Source organism: Rhinolophus hipposideros (genome assembly GCF_964194185.1).
Source record: "Rhinolophus hipposideros genome assembly, chromosome: 2".
Taxonomy (NCBI): Eukaryota; Metazoa; Chordata; class Mammalia; order Chiroptera; family Rhinolophidae; genus Rhinolophus; species Rhinolophus hipposideros.
Genome location: NC_138048.1, coordinates 62,730,719 through 62,751,825, shown reverse-complemented (window position 1 = coordinate 62,751,825; position 21,107 = coordinate 62,730,719). Strand labels below are relative to the sequence as shown.

General features: G+C 41.4%; 1 protein-coding gene across 5 annotated transcripts in view; it reads right to left on the bottom strand.

Annotated features, from left to right (window-relative positions):
• MCF2L2 (MCF.2 cell line derived transforming sequence-like 2) overlaps nt 1-21,107 on the bottom strand; it is a 213,038-nt gene that overhangs the window by 115,159 nt on the left and 76,772 nt on the right. For 3 of the 5 annotated variants that reach the window (XR_013995248.1, XM_081078213.1, XM_081078216.1), the window contains exons 7-10: nt 20,667-20,816; nt 8,577-8,701; nt 7,855-7,969; nt 7,288-7,407 (exon numbers count right to left, since the gene is read on the bottom strand). Coding sequence is in view for 4 of the 5 variants with exons in the window: in XM_081078213.1 (XP_080934339.1) it covers nt 7,288-7,407; nt 7,855-7,969; nt 8,577-8,701; nt 20,667-20,816 (510 nt within the window). In the remaining variant the exon portion in view is untranslated. The remainder of the gene's footprint in view (nt 1-7,287; nt 7,408-7,854; nt 7,970-8,576; nt 8,702-20,666; nt 20,817-21,107) is intronic. The other 2 variants (XM_081078214.1, XM_081078215.1) reach the window with 2 other exon arrangements.

The window sequence follows — 21,107 nt, the reverse complement described above, 5'->3', positions numbered from 1 at the left end:
TGGAATTCTGGTATATGCCAGGCAGAGGCTACTTACATGACCAGCTCCCAGTAAAAACGCTGAGCACTGAGCTCCTAACGAGCTTCCCTGATCAGAATGCTCTGCTGGAGGGATTAAGTGCATCCCAGGGACACCATAGGGAGAGGACTCTTGGAAGCTTGTATCTGGTTTCCTCCAAAGTTCACCCCATGAACCTTTCTCTTTGCTGATTTTGCTTGGTATCCTTTTGCTAGAATACATCATAACCATGAGTATAATTATCTGCTGAGTCCTATGAGTCCTCCTAGCAAATCTTCAAACCTAGGTGTGTCCTGGGAACCCTTGACACAGGAGCCAAGACCTAAAGTGAGAGACAAGCCAAGCGGTATTTGGCCGAGAGGTAGGGGGCATGTTTGACATGGGGGGACATGTGTTCAGGTAGCAGGAGGAAGTCACTGTGGCTGGAGCAGTAGGGTAAGCAGGACAGGAGTAGGATATGCAATTGGAGAGGAAAGAGAGGGATGGGACCGGGTAGGGTCTTGCTGCCACTGTGATCACTTTGGCATTTACTTTGTGACATGGGAAGCACTGGGGGGTTCTGAGGAGAGGATCTCATTCCTAAAACAACTGCTGCAGCTGTGGTGTCGAGAATGACAGAGAAGAGGCAGGGCAGGAGACCAGGTAGAGGGCAGTCGTCCAGGTGAGAGATGTGGCTTAAACAAGGCAGGCAACACAACTAGCTCCTGTCTCATCATTTCCCCAGGATGCCCCTCCCAGGACCATCCAGGTCTAAGGTCTCATTCACCTCCCGGCAGGACCTGCTCAAACTGCTGTATCTAATGCCTCTCCCCACAACCACCCACCCAGGCCTTCTCCCTCACTTTGCTTTCATTTTCTAGCAGCACTTATCCCCACCTGAAAGTATCTTTGTTTACTTTAACGTATGATTTTTCCTTCCTCTGCTCACTCCCACCAATACGTAAGATCCATGAGAGAGCTTAGTAGGCATCCCATAAATATTTGATCAACAAAATGAATGAATGGATGGATGGATGGATGGATGGATGGATGGATGGATGGATGAGCCAACGCATCAGATGATGAGGTCATCTGCTTGGCTGGAATTGTGTGAAACCACATGGACCTGTGAGTCATGCAGATGACTGACACATTCCCCAAAGTCTCCAGGAGCAGGAAGTTCACATGCACCTCGCTGACCACACTGAGCATCCAGCACACCACACCTGCCCCGGCTTAAACTTTTTATAGCAAGACAAGGCGTCATGATGACTCCAGGTGATGACAACCTGCCCCTTGCTTAAGTTACAGTGGTTCGTGATTTCAGCCATCTCAAAACCCCTGCCCCAGCCCAGCCAGTCATTCACCAAGCCCTGCAGAGCCCGCCTCCGTCTTAATACCTTTTGAATTCCGAGCCCTTCTCCACCACTTCCTTGTCCCTGTCCCTTCAGGCCTTCATGCTTTCTGACTGGGACAGCTGGCCTCTTTGCACTCCCTCAGGCTGTCCTCTAAATCACGCTCCATAATGCTGAGGAAGGAGCAATTTCATTACAAAGCTTATCGTGTCCACATCACTCCCAAGCTCCAAGGCCTTGCGTGTCTCCCTACAGTCCTCAGGAGAAAGTTCAAACTCCCGAGCAGTGCACAGAAAGCCTTTCCTTATCCGGCTCCTCTGCCTCCACTTCTCTCACCCCTCTCCTCTGCTGTAAACAGACAAGTGACCCATTTCTGGTTCAGGCCTCCAGGCCTTGTCTACTCGCTCTCTCTGTAGCAAGAGGGCCCCATCCTTCCATCCTCACCCTTGCCCCCACCTCTCCATCCCCACCTCCTGATGATGCACTCACTCCTCTGGAGCTAACTGTAAATCAGCCTCCAGAGTTCTTCTCCAGGATACTTTCTCTAATTCCATCATTTATTCTGATGCCCCTCCTCTGTGCTTCCCAAACACTCCCCAAATACTTCACAGTATTGTGCTCACTTACCTACCACCCTCACTATGTCACTGACCCTTGCAGGCATACACTAGCTCTTATTCAACTTAAAACAGTACATAGCACAAATTAGGTACTTAAGAACAAAGGATTGTTGTGCAAAACAAAGAGGAGTAATGATATGGGAATAAAGTGACACAAATCAAGCAGTGGCTGTTTAAAAGAACTCAGGGATAAAAACCCAGTGCACTCGCTCTGAACAGCAAAGGCCCAGATGCACCGGTCACCGTGCCTGAAAGGAAGTTAGAATGCTAATTCCTCAGGCTGTGGTTTTTAACTGTGTTGCTCTTTGCTGTGTCCTCAGAACTTAGAACGGTGCTTGGCGTGGTAGGAGATCACTGAAGAATGAGTAAGACATTGACGAGAACAGTGCAGCCACTGCAGTTGAATCTAGGAGACGTGGTGCAGCACAGAATTGACCACAGCTAACACCACGGGAACTGACTATACGCCAGGCCCTATTGTGAACGCTTACACCAATTGTTTCTTTTACTCTTCACAGCACCCCCTTTAATAGCGGTGCTGTTTTACAAAAGAGGAGTGAAGGCACAATGGCCCAAGGTAACCCCAGATAGGGAAGAGAAGAACAAGGCTTCGATCTCAGGCAGTCTGGCTCTAGAACCTGACTCTGACCACCTCACACAGAGGCTGCATTTGTTCTGCCTAAGCTTAGAATCTTCTTGGGTTGGTCAAACATATCAGACTTTAGTCAAATAAAGACTCATGAAAACTTGACAGGGACGTATCTGTAGGCCTTTTTTTTTTTTTTCCGTAAGTCCAGCTGCTGCCGAATTTATTAAGAATAGCACAGGTTTTCCGGGTCCAAGGAACTTGACCACGGGATATTTCCCAAGTGCACTATGGCGATCACAGCTTGCCCTTCACTTGGCGTGTGGCATCTCACCTTTCAAAACTTCCTAAAACATTTGAGATGTTAGAGGAAAGATGTAACAGATCCAAATGGATCTTGGGGAAAGATCCATAAATATAACTTGGGAGCCATGACTGGATGGCTGAAAGATCACTCTACTGAAATGAAGGGATAATAATAGCTTCTGAGTTCTGACCACCTACTATGTTCCATACACTCACTAAGTCCTCACAAACCTCTAACTGATTTCATCTTCACAGGAACTCTGTGGGCTAGAAACTATTATTACCCATTTTATCGATGAGGGGATAAGTTCAGAGAGGCTAAGAAACTTGACTAGCATCACACAGCTGGTAGTTGTTAGAGCCGAGATTTGAATCCAGTTCTGTCTGACTCCAAAGCCTGCCTCTTGTCACCTTCCAGCCCACTTGGCCTCCGCACATGTGCTATGAATGATGGTTGCACAACCACTTCTATCATATCCTTCAAAGAACTTGACTGTAAAATCTCCAAACCACAGCTTAGTTTTCAGTCTATGCAGTTTTGCTCATGATAAATAATCAATAAAACCTATGTGAAAAAAATATAGTGAGAAAGAAATGGCTGAAATCTGGTGTTCTAATCACAAACCTTTCAGATGCTAAAAATTCCAGAGGTTGGACAGTCAAATTACGACATATAAGTCAAAAATCTTTATTGTAATAACAGCTTATTTTTTTCCTCAAGGACTCTACTGCTATGACAGATGAAAGATGAGAGAGTGTACTGTGGAAGAAAATGGTGAGAAACAGTGATGCTGCTAATCAGGAAGCCCAGAATGGATCCACAGATAATGGCAAAGGATGGAATATATGCATGGGGAAGTGGGCCAGGTGAAACAAGAGAGGCAGGAAGTTAATGGCTATTGAAACTGAGCAACAGCTACATGGGAGTTCATTACCAGCCAGTCTGCGTGTGTTGGAAAATTTTCACTTAAAAAAAAAGCCATGCCCCTCTAGCTAGATTATGGCCTTGGGAGGTTAATGACCTGGGTTCCATGCCTTTGGGACACAGTAGTCTAACTGTTGGCCCCTGGCCTCGAGGGAAGAGGTCAAGGCTGAAATCGGGGTTGGTTCTCCCTGCCCTGTCCTGGTCTGTTCCTTGCTGACTCGTCACTGAAGGCCCTAGCATGCTTTACAGCCAAAAATCCTGCAGCAATTCTGCTTTTAGAAGTAAGAGTGGAGGCTGAAACCACTGTTTCCCAGAATTAGAAATGAGCACTCAGCAGATGGTAAACCCTCAAACCAGAACAAGACAAAAGAATAGGCTCAATTAGCATTCAACAGAAATCTGATTAGTGAAGTGGGTCAGGGTTTACCCACAACGATCATATCACTGCACAGAATAAGAAAGTCAGCAACAAACCAGAAAGCGGTGTGTGGCTATGTCCGGACACCTGAGTGCAGAGTGAAGGACAAACCCTAAGCAAGTTTTGGTGGATTCTAGCCAGACATCACCTTGTTCCTTTACCACGTTACAGGACAAAGGGAAAGACTAATCAAGCCCTTATCGTCGGAAAAACCAATACCTCTTAGAAATATGAGCGAAGACAATGTTTAAAAGGTCCTGGTTATGATAGGATAGCTTTACTCAGTTCAGCCAAAGGCAGAGGAATAGGTCTACTGCATCCTTTAGAAAATAAGTGAAAAAACAGGGTAAGCAAGGCACAGGATGGGTAGAAGGAACCTGCCTGGGCTCTCTGAGGGTCATCTGTAGTGGATTAATCCAGCTGGTTCAGGAACTTTGCCCATGAAAGGTGGGTCCTGGGTTCACAGAGTATTCCTATGTCCCATGATCACAGGTTGAGCCCCTAGCTTCAGTTAGCAATCTTTAAAGTATATACCATGGGTCACAAACCCAGGGAGGCGAGCAGAAGAGAGAATGTGATGTGCAGTCAGGCAGATCCAGCCCCACTATTTAAAACACAGTTCAGAGCATGCTCCAATGGCTTCCCATTCCACTGAGGATAAAATCCAGTCCTCATGGCCATTGCTCCCACCTTGTCCCTACATGACTCCCTGTGCTCCAGCTACATTCCTTGAACTCATCAACCTCATTCCTGCCTCAAGACCTGTCATTTGCAGCTTCTCTGCCTTGAGTGCTATTCCCCAAATTTTTGTATGGCTATCCAGATCTCAGATCAAAAGTCAGCTTCCTAGAGAGGCCTTTCCTGACTCTCTTAGCTGATGTAGCACTCCCCATCACTTTCTATGATACGCTGTCATTTTATTCATATGACTTGTTACTACCTGATATTAGTATTTGATTACTTTTTACTTATCTATCTCTCCCTAGTAGAATATAAGCTCTACGAGAGCAGAGTCTTGACTGTCTGGTTTGCCACCATATCCATGAAACCAGGGCAAGGAATACCTGGTGATAAATGAATGCCTTCCTGGTAGGTCAGTAGGATATATATCTATATCTATATATATTGCCAAAAAATGTATACACATTTTAAGGAAAAAACTGTATTAAAATTGTAGTACTCAATATATACTGATAACAAAACAAATGCAAATCACATTTGACTTCTGCAATTATAAGAGGTACTCAAAGTGGTTACCACCAGTGTAATTTTAATACAGTTTTTTCCTTTCTTAAAGGAAAGTGTATTCTCTCTCTCTCTCTCTCTCTCTCCATATATATATACATATATATGTATATATGTGTGTGTGTGTGTGTATATATATATACATATACATATATATATATATATATATATATATATATATATATATATATGTGCCATGACCATATTTTTCAAGCCAAAAATAAAGACACTGAGCTTGATGAGGCATTTTTTTCTAATATTTGAATGCATGTAAGTAAAAATACATGGTATCTGCATTTAATAAGGAGTTCTTTTGGAAAAAACTAAAATTACACAAAATTGGGACTATCTTGGAGAACGTAAGACATATCCGATACATTCAGTTTTTTCATTATTTGACAAACATTTCTGATGACTTGTGCCTTCAGTACCAACGCGTTTTGCTGTGAGTGATCACTGATATCAGCAGGAATACTCACTAGGGAAGGACGGGACTCCTGAGTGACTGACCATGTACAGGTGGGTCCTTGTGTTCACGCATGTGCAGAAACACCTCCAGCTTAGAATCCACAACTGACAGATGTTAGAGCCAGAATGGCCGTAGTTTACATTTGTTACTATTCTTTAGGGCAGGCGTGTCCAAACTTTTTTCAACGGTTTTCACCAAGGGCCATATGCGGTAAAATACACAAACAGCTAGGCCACTCACTCGAGGTGAAGTATGTATTGCCTCACCTGGTTTATTTAAGTAAACTAAATATATTTTTGGAATTTGCTGCGGGCCAATTAACAATGGATTGTGGGCCGCTGGTGGCCCGCAGGCCACAGTTTGGACACCCCTGCTTTAGGGGAATATGTCTCTAACTATAATGTACATATCAATCACCTTATTAAAAATATAGATTCTGATTCTGAGGTGGGGCCAGAAAGTTTGTATTTCTAACAAGTTCTCATTCAGATAACACCTATGTTGCTAACCAGAGGATCACACATTGAAAAGCAAATCTCTAGTACTAAAAAAATTACTATTTAGGAAACATGCCTCTCTCTAGATTAGCTCAGAAGGAAAGGGCTAACCATAGAGTACTTGGTCCCCAAGAGACAAAAATATAAAGAACCTAAAGAAAAGTACAAAGAAACTTCTCTGGAAAAAGATGACTGCGCTTTCTTAACTGGTATTAAAGCAACATTTATAAGGACTTAAAATAGAATCATTCCTAAGTGCTGACCTGTGTGCAGATCTGGAAAACTATGTAATTCTGGTATGAGAATTGTGAAACATGTATTCTTTTACAAATTTGATATTTACAACTCTTGGGGCATGAGAAGGGAGAAAGCATTGCCAACTCTGTGTATTGCCAACAGAACTAATGAGGACCCGTTTCCCCCTTTTCACCATCATGCTTGTTATAAAACTGGTTTTTTGGTGTGTGTGTTTTTTCTGGTTTCCTGTCCTTAACCAACCTCTATCCCCTGACTCCGCATCCAGCCTAGGGGGTAATATGGCCATTGTGATCTTCACCTCTGCTGCTCCTCCACTGGGCTGCCACCCTGCCAGGGGGCAGGGCCACCCAGGCCTCTCATCTCCCCTGAACCTCCAGCCTCAACCAGGTGCTCTGGAAGCCTTCACAAAACTCTGCACTGCAGGCATTCTTCCTCATCATTCTTAATGTGCACATCACCTTAGGGACCTGGGGTGGACTGGGGTGACTGAAAGGGCAGGGTTTGGGCATTCGTGTCCTTTGGCAACCTTCCGACAATGAATGGGCATGATCTGTCACTGTCCACAGCAACGACCTTCCCAGCCCACAAAAACAGCAAAAAGAAAAACAAACCTGGCCTTTTTCTTCCAGTTTTTTGTGTTCCTTAAGAAGTTGTTCCACACACATCACACTGTCTCCAATGTCTGTAAACTCTGCTTGCTCTGCCAACAAGTTGTCCAGGGCAAGCTTAACCTACAAGACACATTAGAATAGTCCAGAAATAAGCCAATGAACACCCATCTGGAGGTGGAGGTTTGCTATACTCTAAGAAAACTTGAAAACTCAAAAACCATTCAGGACAAATGTATATATATTACAGCTCATTAGCTTTTAGAGTAAGTTGGGGGAGGGTAGGTGCTGAGACACATGTAGACGGAATATTAAACCTATATCCGACAGATTATCAATCAAGAAGGAAGAGAAACCATTACCGAAATACCACATATGCCAACAGGAAAATGGGACTCTGGAACATTGCTACCCCACTGAAAAAAGTGACAAGAGAATGTCTGTGAGGAAGAAGGATTCAAGGACGGGGCAGGATTAGGAAGAGGAGGGAAGCCCAGAGTTCAAGGTGGAAAAGAGAACTGTAACTCACTGCACCATAAAAGGAAGTTCTATTAAACAAGAAAATAACACCTCACAAAAGTTGTACTCAAAGTGCTGTAGTTGTAGGCATTGGTTAAGCTTCAGGTGATGCTTGGACCAAAACTGACTAAAGGCTTTTTCGGTTTCATCCAATTGACCTAGTAACCTGTCAAGAAAGAATGAGAAAGTGACATTGTTGTTAATATTCGTTTCCACAGGAGTCTGTATAGGCTTATGGAGGTTAATGTCTATGTAACATCTATGTTTTGAGTCACTGTTATAAATTGTGGCAATGGCTTTATTGTGAAAGTCTTTGTTACCTACGACTCTCTCATGGTTCAGCTGGTTCTCATATTTTCTGTTTTCCATCAGGACACCCTCAGTGCTAGGCAGAAACTTCACTTCAGCTGCCGCTTCTGTGCATTAAAACATACCCTGGTAACCTTACCATCGTTTCTTTTCTTTGACAAGTGTGCAAAGCACAGCACTCAGCCAAACTGTTATTTAGAAATGAAACTCAACCAATACTTCCATCTCCCTTGAAATCCTGGGATGACACCATCTCAAAAGAGAAGGGAATGGCATTCTCATAAAAAACATTTCTGTAGCTGAATGCCAGATGAGTACCATCTATTTTCCTTTGTTGTTTCTAATATTATTCTTTCTTGACCCTACCAAGGCCCAATAGTTGCTGTTCTATTCTGTCCTTGGTTGTTTAAGATCATCTAGTGCTGTGCTCTCCTAAAAGAAAAGCATATTCCACCTTAACTCACCTTTCCATGGTAGCTACATTCTCAAGTTCATTGGGATTGAGTTTACTGGTGGAATTTTTGGTTGCTGGTTCTTGAATGCATGACAACAATGTGGCCCCTTGCTTTCCAAGTAATTTCAGCTCATCCTAGAGAAAGGAAAATATAGTCTCTCTTATAAGGAATTAATGAAAGAAAATTCTTGGTAGATTTGGGGTAAGGGGGATGGTAGATATCTTTCATTTAGGAATTTAAATGCTATAAAAAGTCAAGCTGCAGTTTTATAAAATTAGTTAACTTTTGTATCTCACATGATACAAAATTCAAAATATACAAAAGGGCATATATTGGAATAAGAAAGTCTTTTGTCCCCAGCCATCTACTTTCCCTCTCCAAAAGCAACAACTGTAAAATTTTGTGTGTATCTTAAGCTTCTGTTGTAAATTAAAAGTAAAATTAGTTAATAAAACTGGTACTAATCCAAGATAGTGACCAGAAATAAGAAAATGACAGATATTGGGGTTTCCGGTCAAGATGGTAGAGTCCATTACCTCCTCTCACAACAATATCAAAATTACAACTAAACTACAGAACCATCATTCAGAATCACCAGAAGTCTAGCTGAACCAAAGCCCTACAATTAAGGACATACAGAAGAGGCCACTTCGATACTGGTAGGAGGGGCAGAGATGAAAAATGAGCTGGTCCCACACAAGCGTGTGACCATTAGAAACTGGAAGGGACATCTCGGCTGCTGAGGACCCCCTAGAGGAGCAAAGGGTCCCAACCCCACATCAGGCTTCCCAGCCCAGGGTTCTGATGCTGGGAGAGAAGTCCCCATCTGGCTGTGAAAACCAGCACAGATTGTGGCTGAGTGAGAGGGAAGATGGCCTCATTCCAAGATGATCCTCTTAAAGGGTCTGCACATGAACATACTCGCTGATGGACTCACTTGCTCTAAGCCCCAGCACTGGGGCAGCAGCTCATAAGATGCCAGAGACATATGGGTGGGAACTGAGTTGTCAAGCTTCAGAGTGAGGTCTGGAGGGGAAGCTTTCTCCTTGATGGAGGAGCTGGAAGAAGATATTGTTCCTTTGTTGAGCCTGCCCTCTCTCAGCATGTAGACACAAGTGGCTGCCATACACGATATGTGAATCTCCATCAACCTGTCTAAGACCATTCATTCACCCTGCCCTGGTGATTCTGAGACCCTACCCCACCCGACTTTTAGTCACCAGAGGCCCCTTCCAGTAGCTTATCCATACAAATGACCTTTCTTGGCTCATGCTGCAGACTTTCCTAAAATCTCTCAAAGGTTCACAATACCCAAACATGCAGCACCTCGCTTTGGTGTGTCCTATACATCTTGCCGAGCAGCCCCGAGCCTGGCACTAGACACAGCTGACCTCAGTTTGTGGTTTGGCCTCTCAAGGCACCTTCAAGCCCAGCTCAGGTGGTGGCCATCTGTGGATTGCTTTGTGGTTCATGCCAGGCATCCTCGGGCAGGGCACAGACTGTGGCTGAACTTGTCCTGTGGCAAGGCCTCTCCAAAGAGACTCCCAGGCTGGTATGCCCAGTGGCCAGCTTCAGACCGAGCCAGAGCACTACCCAGCAACCTCCAAGGACAACACAGCCAAAGGGCAGGCTGGGCAGGCACCAGAGCCCTGCTAAAGTGAATTCTGTTGTATAGGGTCAGCCCCTGCATAACAGCTCCTTCACTGTAGTCACGGCCAGTCCCCACAACCAATCAGCTCATGGGTCAATCCCGCCAAATGATGTGCAAACAGAAACCAAGTTTCAACTAAAATAGGAGGGCACACACAAACTACCTGGAGCACCCAATTCTGATGACCAGGGAAACTGTGCCACTGGGCCTCACAGGACACCTAATACATAAGGCCACTCTACTAAGACTGGTAGCAGTTCTACCTAATATACAGAAACAAACACAGGAAGGCAGCCAAAATTGGGAGATAAAGAAACATGTCCCAAGTGAAAGAACAGAACAAAGCTCCAGAAAAAGAACAAAACAAAATGGAGACAAGCAACCTATCAGATGCAGAGTTCAAAACTCAGATTATAAGGATGCTCAATGATCTCAGGCAGAACTTTAACAAAGAGGAAGGAAACATAAAAATAGAGATAGAAAAGATAAAAAAGAACCAGTCGGAAATAAAGAATACAATAACTGAAATGAAGAATACATTAGAGGAAATCAACAGTAGATTAGATGAAGCAGAGGATTGAATAAGCAATTTAGAAGATAAGGTAGCAGAAAATATCCAAACAGAACCAAAAAAAAGATAAAAAGAAGAAAAAACAATGAGGATAGTTTAAGGGACCTCTGGGAATACAGCAAGCATACCAACATTTGCATCATAGGGGTACCAGAAGGAGAAGAGAGAAAGCAATTAATTGAAAACATATTTGAAGAAACAATGAAGTAAGATTTTCCTAACCCAACAAAGGAAATAGATATACAAGCCCAGGAAGAGCAGATAGTCCCAAAGAGGATGAACCCAAACAGGCCCACACCAAGACACATCATAATTGAAATACCAAAGGTTAAAGACAAAGAAAGAATCTTATAAGCGGCCAGAGAAAAGCTGTTAGTTACCAACAAGGGAACTCCCATAAGACTGTCAGCTAATTTCTCAACAGAAACATTGCAGGCCAGAAGGAAGTGACAAGATATTCAGTGATAAAAAGCAAGGACATACTACCAAGATTACTCTACCCAGCAAGCTATCACTTAGAATCAAGGATGGATAAAGAGATTCCCAGATAAGAAAAAGCTAAAGGAGTTCATCACCAACAAACCAATATTACAAGGAATGTTAGAGGGATTTTTTAAGATAAAAAAATAATAAAATAAAAAATATGAATAATAAAATGGCAATAACTACACATCTATCAACAATTACTTTCAATGTAAATGGATTAAATGCTTCAATCAAAACAGGGTGGCTGAATGGATAAGAAAACAAGACCTTTACATATGCTGCCTACCAGAGACTCACTTCAATTGAAAGACACACATTTGAATCTAAAGGGGTGGATAAAGATATTTCATGAAAATGGAAATGAAACAAAAAGCTGGGGTAACAATACTTATACTAGAGAAATAGACTTTAAAACAAAGGCTGTAACAAGAAACAAAGAAGAAACCAGTAATCCCACTTCTGGGGGCGGGGGGTGGTATTTATCTGAAGAAACCCAAAACACTACTTTGAGGGGACGTGTGAGTCCATATGTTCATTGCAGCATTGTTTACAGTGGCCAAGATGTGGAGGCAATCTGGGTGTCCCTTGATGGATGAATGGATAAAGAGGAGATGGCGCATTTATACAACGGGATATTACTCGGCCATGGAAGGGAATGGGTTCTTGCCATCTGTGGCTGCATGGATGGACCTGGAGGAAACTGTGCTGAGTGGACTATGTCAGAGAGAGCAAGATAGGTGCAATGTGATTTTGCTTATATGTGGAATCTAAAGAACAAAACAAAAAAAATGGAAACAAACTCATAGATACAGAGAACATTTTGATGGTTGCCAGATGGGAGGGGTAATGTGGGAGTGGGTGAAAAAGGGGAAGGGATTAAGAAGTACCAATTGGTTGTTACACAGTAGTCATAAGGATGTAGGGTATAGCATAAGGGATATTGTCAGTAATATTGTAATAACTATATATGATGTCAGATGGGTACTAGATTTATTGGGGTGATAGATGGGTAGGGAGTTGGGGGACAGAGTGAAAAAGATGAAGGGATTAAGAAGTACACATTGGTAGTTACAAAGAGTCATGGGGACGTAAAGTAAAGCATAGGGAATATAGTCAATAAAACAGTAATAACTATATATAGTGACAGGTGGGAACTAGACTAGTCAGGAAGATCACTTCTTAAATTATATAAATGTCTAACCACTATGCTGTACACCTGAAATTAATATAAAATAATATGGAATGTCAACTGTAATGGAAAACATTTTTTTAAGGGGCAGAAGGTGAAGGGGAATAAAAGGTTCAAATTTCCAGGTATAAAACAAATCGTGGGGATATAACGTATAGCACAGGGGATATAGTCAATAATACTGTGATAGCGTGGATAGTACAGTGTCAGATGGCTAATGGACTTATCATGGTGATCACTTCTTTAGGTACATAAATGTTGAATAACTGTGGCATACCCCTGAAACTAGTATAATATTGTATGCTATCTATATTTTAACAAAAATCTTAAAAAAGGAGATTGAATGTTAAATGCTAGAAACTGCCATGCAACAATAATGTAATAATTGCTAGCTGACCATGAAAACAACTTCATCTGATCTTGTCAAAACACCTGCCCCTCCTTCCACCTACTCCCAAAGTGTGGCCTTATTCAATTATTGAAGTTTGGCTGAAATGGGCAACAGTTTCAGTTTGACATGGAAAGATTCATAGTTCCAAAGCAATTCTATTCTGCTGTTTTTACATAGAGACTGACAGAGCTTTCCAATTGGGGAAGATGTCAGGCTATCTCCTTCCAAATCCAGTAGCTCTATTCCTCTACTCACAGAGTGCAGGGTTAACATCTTATGTTAACCATAAGGCAAGGCAAAAGAGGCAGAGCCTGACCTAGAATTTTGCTGCCGGGAGTTCTGGGTTGTTTCCTGGGTCTGGCAACACAGGATGCTGGCTGGGTATGCCCTGAGAGTTAGAAGAGTCTCATAGTTACCAAACAATCACCTCCATGCACATGAACACTGAATCTCTTTTACCTACCCCGGCCACCTCCCGTCTTCACAGAGCCTCCAGCTCACTCCCCATGGAATTTTATACTCTCCACTCTGTTCATACTGAAATCTGTCCCTCTCAAGCTTATGCCTTTGCTCTTTGGATCCCACCCCACGCCAGTATTCACCCCCTTGAAAGCTTCCATCATCCATACCCAGCCTCATGATAGATTTGACTTCTCTGATTTAGTCCCTCAAAATCTTTGGATACCCCCTGTGGCTCTGTTCACTCCAGGTAACGCCACATGTCAGCTACTTGGCTGGTATTCCTGCCTGGGAACTGGACATATCCCTTCTTTTCCATTCTAGGTATCTTCTTATCTCATCAACGTTCATTAAATATTGGTAAGTTGGATGAATTAATAATGGTTTGAAAGTAATCAGGTTACAGAAAGTATAGAATAAAGACAAATAAGATATGATGGGGGAGAGAAAGCACTTATTAGTAAATGCTCTTAGCTTTTCCTTCCTCTTCTTACTCACTAGAAAGGGTCCTGGCTTTTGTCACTCAGTTTCTTAACTGCCCCTAAGCTTCTGGCATTACAACAGTATTCTGGCATTAGCCATTATAATAAATAAATAAATATATATATATATATATATATATGTATATATATATATATATATATAGAGAGAGAGAGAGAGAGAGAGAGAGAGAGAGAGAGAGAGTGTGTGTGTGTGTGTGATGCAGAGTTGGGAGGAAAGATGGAGGGGCCCAAAAGAAACATATTGCTAGGGAAGCTTGAAAGAGAAACACACACAAAAGGCTGCAGAGTGTGAGGAAAAGTGTGAGAGAGAGGGAACGTGAATCTTAGTAAGTGATGTCATACATTGTGTATCCCCTTCACGTGGTTAAAAAAAATACAAAGGAAAATCGTGACTTGATTACTGCTTTGGGACTAGACCACATAGTCAACTTCAGCAGGGTCACCAAAATCTGTCATAAACACAGGGAAAGTTTGAGCAACTATAATACTTGAAAAATACAAAGGTAAGTTGCTCAGCCCCAAAATGGGATTTGCCCTTGTCCACAGTAGTAACAGCTCAAAACATTTAATACCTGTACAGAGCAAGCACTAGCCAATCAGCACAGACATCAGATGCAATGTTGAAGCAATCATGACACCAACTGTGGTCCAGGTGCTAACCCTTTAGTTGCACCTGGGTTAGACTACTGAAGAGCTCTTGTGGGTCCTAGGAAATGGGCCAGGGAAATGGAGTGGGGCACTAAAGGGATGTAAATATTTAACTCTTTTAACAATGGATATGGCTGTCCCAGTGTGTACTCATCATTATGGTTCTATCATTATGGGAAAAAGCAATTGGTTCAGAAGAAGACCCACTTAACAGGCAAGTCAGGCTCAAAAGAATTTAAATTTTCTGGAAAAATTCTTTCCTAAGACAAAGGTAAGAATGAATTTGGACATTCATTCAAAATATATTTATAAAGACCTATTATTATATGCCGAGCATTGTGCTCGCCTGTGTCATGCCCTGGGGATGGAGGTAGGGTAGGAAGGAAAGGGATGAATCAGAGTCTAAAGAATACATGAATGATGAATGCTTTATATTCCTTATTTCACTTCTATTACTTACCCCATTTCTGCCACTAAATGTTAGCTCTACTGTTCTACTTTGTTTATCATGCTAACTAATGTATTCCAGAATCTGGCCTTTAAAATGCAAGGCTTCATAAGTTAGAAAAAAAGAAGTCCCTGAAAAACATGAGATGTGCCCTGTCCTCAGAAACTATGGAGAGAGATCTTCCTGTGGCACAAAACTAGTTCAAAACACTGATTTGTTAAGGTATTAACATTGAAAATATTCGTAAGAATACCAATTTTATCTTCCTGTGCAAGAGTGAGACCTGTGTTCCTATTCACTTCTAACTTACATTCTCTGAAACGTAGAGTTTGAACAAAGGGGTCTTAAAAAGTTTCTAAGACTATAAAATTATTTCTAGGGCCTATGAAAATAACTTAATTCTGATTTTCTTCTTGACTGTTTGTTGCCCTGGTAATATTGATGGAACTGTAATCTCTGAATACAAAATGGAATGAATACTGAATGGAACAAATACTGAGTACTAAGCAGTATTCCTATTTGTAGAAATTACTCTATCACATGATTTAAGGACCACTGGCACTTTCCTCTCTCCCCTTGCATGATGAGAAAAGGCGTACAGCTCTGTTAAACTTCGTGTTTTAACAACAACAACACAACTGAGAGTCTTATTCCCTTTAAACGAACGCATGGTACAGTGTTTAGTTGACTAAACCATCTCTGAGCAAAAGGCCAACACTGTTTCTGGCCTAAAGAAGACCAGACAAAAGGTGAGAATCACCCACTTTGAGGATCAGGAGGGAGACTGCCTCTGTGAACTGCTTCTAAAACCAGCAGGAAATAAAACAACAGGAAGAGCTTTTTGCTAAGAAAGAAAGTCTGCAGGGCCTTTATAAATAGAATAAGAAAAGAACATAACCTGCATAGTTATTTTATTGTACTCTTAGAGTCTGAGGGGCTTGTCTTGTTTTAAATTGAGACATAACTTATATGCCTTAAAATTTACCCTTTTAAAGTATATCATTCCACGTTTTTCTTCCAAAACATTTTCATTTCCCCCCAAAAGAAATCCATACCTATTAGCTGTCCTCCATTTCACCCTCTTCCCAGCCTCTGGCAACCTCTCCTCTACCTGCTTTCTCGATGGATTTGCCTGTTCTCAACATTTCCTATAAATTGAGTCATATAATATGTAGTTTTTGTGTCTGCTTCTTTCACTTCACGTTGTAGCATGTTTCAGTGCTTCATTCCTTTCTGTAGCTGAATAAGATTCCTTTGTATGGATCCACCATATTTTGTTTATCCATTCATAAGTTGAACATGTGGATTGTTTCCACTTTTGAGGTGTTATGAATAAGGCTCCTGTATGTTTTTTTGTGAAGTATATGTTTCAATTCTCTTGTATATATATCTAGGAGCAGAAATGCTGGTCAGATGGTAACTATATTTAACTTTTTGAGGACTTACCAGACAGTTTACATGCCTATGTGCAACATATGCGGATTCATATTTCTTCACATCCTTACCAATACTTGCTATTATCCATCTTCTTTACGATAGCCACTCTCATGGATATATCACTGTAGTTTTGATTTGCATTTCTCTGATGACTAATGATGTTGCACATATTCTCATGTGCTTAATTGCCATTTATATATCTTCTTCGGAAATAGGTCTATTCAAATACTTTGCCCATTTTTTAACTGGATTACTTGTCTTTTTATATTGAGTTGTAAGAGTCATTTTTACTCGTATGTTCTGGGTACTAGACCCTTATCAGATATATGATTGGCAAGTATTTTCTCTCATTCTGTGGGTTGTCTTTTCACCTTCTTGATAGTGTCCTTTGAAACACAGCAGTTCTTAATTTTGATGATGGTTGATTTATTTGTTTTTTCTTTGGTTGCTTATACTTTTGGTGTCATATCTAAGAAACCATTGCCTAATCTAAGGTTATGAAGACTTACATCTATATTTTCACCTAAGAGTTTTATAGTTTTAGAATTTACATTTAGTTTTTTGATCAATTTTGAGTTAATTTTTATATATATAGTGTGAAGTAAGCATCCAATTTCCTTCTTTTCCATGTGGATATCCAGTTGTCCCATGGCCAAAGGATCTTAAGCAGTTTCAGTTCCCATGAAGAGAAAACATCCTTAATCATTTTGGGCATTTAATTTTTTTACTGCCAGCACTCATGGTAGAGGAATAGCTTAGGGACCTTCTTCTGGGAATATCTGTACAAGGTCACAGGAGTTTTGGTAGGTTTCTTCTCTTTATACAGACAGGCAGAAGATGAGTGCTACCATACTGCTTGTAAACTGAGAGATGGCCTGTCATCTGTCAAGTTACCTTTCCTCGGGAAATGGGAGCTCTCCTTGGAGAAAGATCCAATAGGCTGAAGAGTTTGGGACACCTGTATGCACATGCTCTGAATATGTGCTCTAACTCTCCATCCATATGTGAAAAGCATATGCAGAGATGGGATAAGTGTGCTGAGTTGTACGTGTTTGTCTGGACTCACAGGATGTTGGCTTCTCCCAGAAAAGGCCAAAGCTGCATGTGTATACAAGTCTCTCTTTCTCTTCCTTTCTGTCCCTCAGATGGTATAGAAAAATCAAGAGAAAATAAGGTTTCAAATCTTAGCATGAAGCCCAGGTGCTTACAATCTGATTGGACAGAAAATGACATATATTGAAACTGGGAGTACTCTATGACTATAAACATGGGTTAAGAGCCAATTTATCATTCAGCCTTAGGAAAAGGAATTTATGCTTCTAGGGAGGAGCCTTCTTTAAAGTCATAAATTGGCTTGAAAGCTTGAATCAAACTTTCTGTGAATGTTCATGAAATTTTTTGCTGTGAATGTTCTGAAATTTTTTTCTTTGTAAACGGATTGGTTTGATACACCAGTGTGGTCAAAAGCGAAGAGATTCTTTTGGAAGATAATTTTGAAGAAGTCAAAATAAATAAATTAGAATTATTCTAATTCCATAAAGCATTAGCAAATGAGACCGGCTGTAAAAATTCTAAATTCGATGACTCTCCTTTGTGATTGGTTGATTGTAGAGGCAACTGGGTGCTTATGTGGATCTAAAATAAGGGTCTCAAAGATCCCAGGGAGAAAGGAAATCAAGATATTAAGCCAAATTTCTTAATGCTGTGCTATTTAGACAAAAACTTTCCAGGGTGGGAGAAAGCCATAAATCATACACTGTAACTTCTATAGATATTTAAATAAATTTAAAAATTCACTGATCTGAGGAATTAATCTTATATTGGTTGTTCAGTTGTAAAAGGTTTTTCTCCAAATGGAAAAAAAAATTTAATTAGTTATAGAACTTTTGGTTAAAAGGTAAGTAATATACTCTAACAAGAATAAAATAAAATGTGTATAAATAACCACAAAAGTTACTAAGTTTTTAATAAAAGTTTAAATGTATTCCTTTTAAAAATATAAACCCTTTCTCTCTTTAAAGCATTTTTGGATGGAAAAATGAAAAATGTAACTCTAAATGATTTTGGTGTTTTTGTTACTAATATATAAGGAACAAAAAAATCAAATTTGTGTTAGGCCAATAATTAGTAATAACAAAAGGCTTTAACACCCTGTCTTGTCTTTAAAAGGATGTTAATATTTCTTGGCAAAATAAAGACAAAATAATTATATTTTAATCCAGGTAAAACTTAATCAAGGTAGACACTTGGACAAATTAAACTCTTTGAGAATTTTATCTTAAAATAGTTATACTCATAGGTCTTCTCCATGGTTTTGGAGAAGTGTGGAATATAAATGCAAGTATAACAGTTTTGTTTATGCAAGAGTTTGCATTTATTTTCTTACTAAAAGGCTACTTAAATGAAATCTAAATTCCTTTCACTTGTCTTACTGGCTAGATATGGGTGTTGAACCAAATTGAGATAAGATAATTAGAGTATGAAGTTATTTCTTATAGATGTCAGACAATACTGCAAATTATTCTACAAAGTTACTCCACTACATAATCTGAGTGAACTTTTAACCTTCTTTGTGCAGCGTTGTATGTTTTCATACCAATAACAGCTTGTCACCATGCCCAAGAAAATGACCTTGTTCCATCTTGGAGAGTGGTCCTTTCCCTCCATGGAACCCTTTGCTTGTGTAGAAATGACAGAACACCCACTCATCTGCCCTTCCTGGGAACCTTCACTGCACCATGCAGCAGGACCTCACTAGCTGGTTTCATGCCTCAGATACATGTCCTCATCTAACATCCAAAATATTTTGCCTTTTCCCCAGAGACCTCCCTGATTGACCACGTTGTTGTCTCGGTGCTTCTGCTCTGTTCCTCTCCAAACCCTCCTTGGAACGAGGCAGGGAGCACACTGACGAGCCTAGGCCAGGAGCTCCGAGCACAGAGCTCTCCTGTTATGTTTGGCGTGCTCAGCGCCCCTCCCATGAACTAACTGACCACTTTGCAGGCTCCTGTGGTCTGTGACCTGTGGGCCTGGACCTCCAGCCCTTTTCTGGCAGACTTCACAGAGGCACCCTATACCCGGTCTTCTGCAACCCATGCCATCTCTTCCGAGAATCACGGGAGGTGAACTTGGGCCATATCTTTGGCAAAGAAAAGGATCAAACTTCTGAGAGACATTTCTAGGGAAAAGTTCCAGGATGCATTCAGGCTTTCACAGCTCCAATCCAGATCTTTTGGTTACTTAGAGTCACTTTAGGAATATATTTTGAACTCTTTTTCAATATCAAGCTCCTTAAAGAAAGAATTAAACAGTGCTCCCTGGCACATGGAAGAATTAATTTTCCTCAACTACTAGCCTCTGAGATTCCCCTAAATAAACTATGTGTTCTTTGAGTTTGCATTTTTTGTTTGTTTCCCAGGTATGTAGTGGTGGGTGGTCAATACATGTTGAATAAATGAACAAATCAAATGCCTAGCAAGCATTTTTTCAAATTTTGGGTCACAGATAAGAGTGCAGCTCTTCTCAAACTCCGTGCAGCAAGAATACATATAATGCTAAGATGTATTAACCTTAGAATCCTGTTTGCTGCCCTCTTGAGCTCTTGTCTTTTGTGAAATAATGGATTACATCTGTTTGTGTTTCTGGAGGCAGAAGGGGACTGACACCCTATCCAGTCAGCCCCAGGCAGACTTCCTTTTATTGTGTGACCTAAAGAACCTGCCAAGCTCCCTTCTCAGCAACTCCTAAAAGCAGTTCTGATGTGCTTTTGTGAGTCACTTAATAGGTGCCTCTACTTAAACCCAGTTCAAAGCACCTTCCATAGTCTTCTTTCTCAGATTAGTCCCCAAATAAAAAGACACGTCCCTGAGAAAGTGAAGCAATATGTCAGCTTATTAGTCTGCCCCCAATTTTACAACAGACACAGAAAAGCTTATGCTTCAAAAGCCGACTGACTTTCTGCTCTCCCTACAATTTCAGCCATTGTATCTTGTTCTGTCCTTAGCGGATCCTAGGCGTGCTGCCCTTGAAGGCATGCTCCCACAGCTCATTTTGCCAGCACACAAGGCCTGAATGAGTTTCCCTTTGCTGGGATGCTTCTCACAGGTCTTCATTGCAATTCTTTTACATGTACCTCCCAGACTCAAGAGATTTTTCTCTTCATGTACTGTCTATCTGGAAGGTGGAAGACGATCAGCAGCTGCCAAGTCACTGGAGGAGAGGGAAGAAAAGGACTTAATACTTCTCCTGGCTCTCGCCAGGAGGCTGACCATCTGCTGGCACAGAGGCTGGACTGTGAGAGGCCACTGACCACTCACCTGCAGCTTGTCCCACTGCCTTGTGTGGGACACGAGAAGCTCTTCAGTGGACGGCACGCCTCTGGGCAACTCCGTTGTGGCCAAGCAGGCCCCAAACGTCTGAAGCATCCGGGCAGTGGTCTTCAATGTCAAGGCAAAGTTTTCGATGGCCTGGAAGGTCAGACAATCATAATAATGTGGAGGGATCAACAATGGCAACATGCTTTCTCAGTGGAAGGACAGTAGAACTAGCTACTGAAACCCTGCAAGGGGCCATGCATCATACTTGGTGCTATACGTTTGCCTATCATCTCAACGATCCAGAGTGGGAGGAATTTTATCTCCATTTTATAGAAACAGGAACTCCAAAAGGTCAAATGACTTGCCCAAGATCATGGTACTTGGGCAGTGAGGCAGGAAGGCAGACAGGATTCAAACAGGGTCAGCTCTTTCAATTTCAGA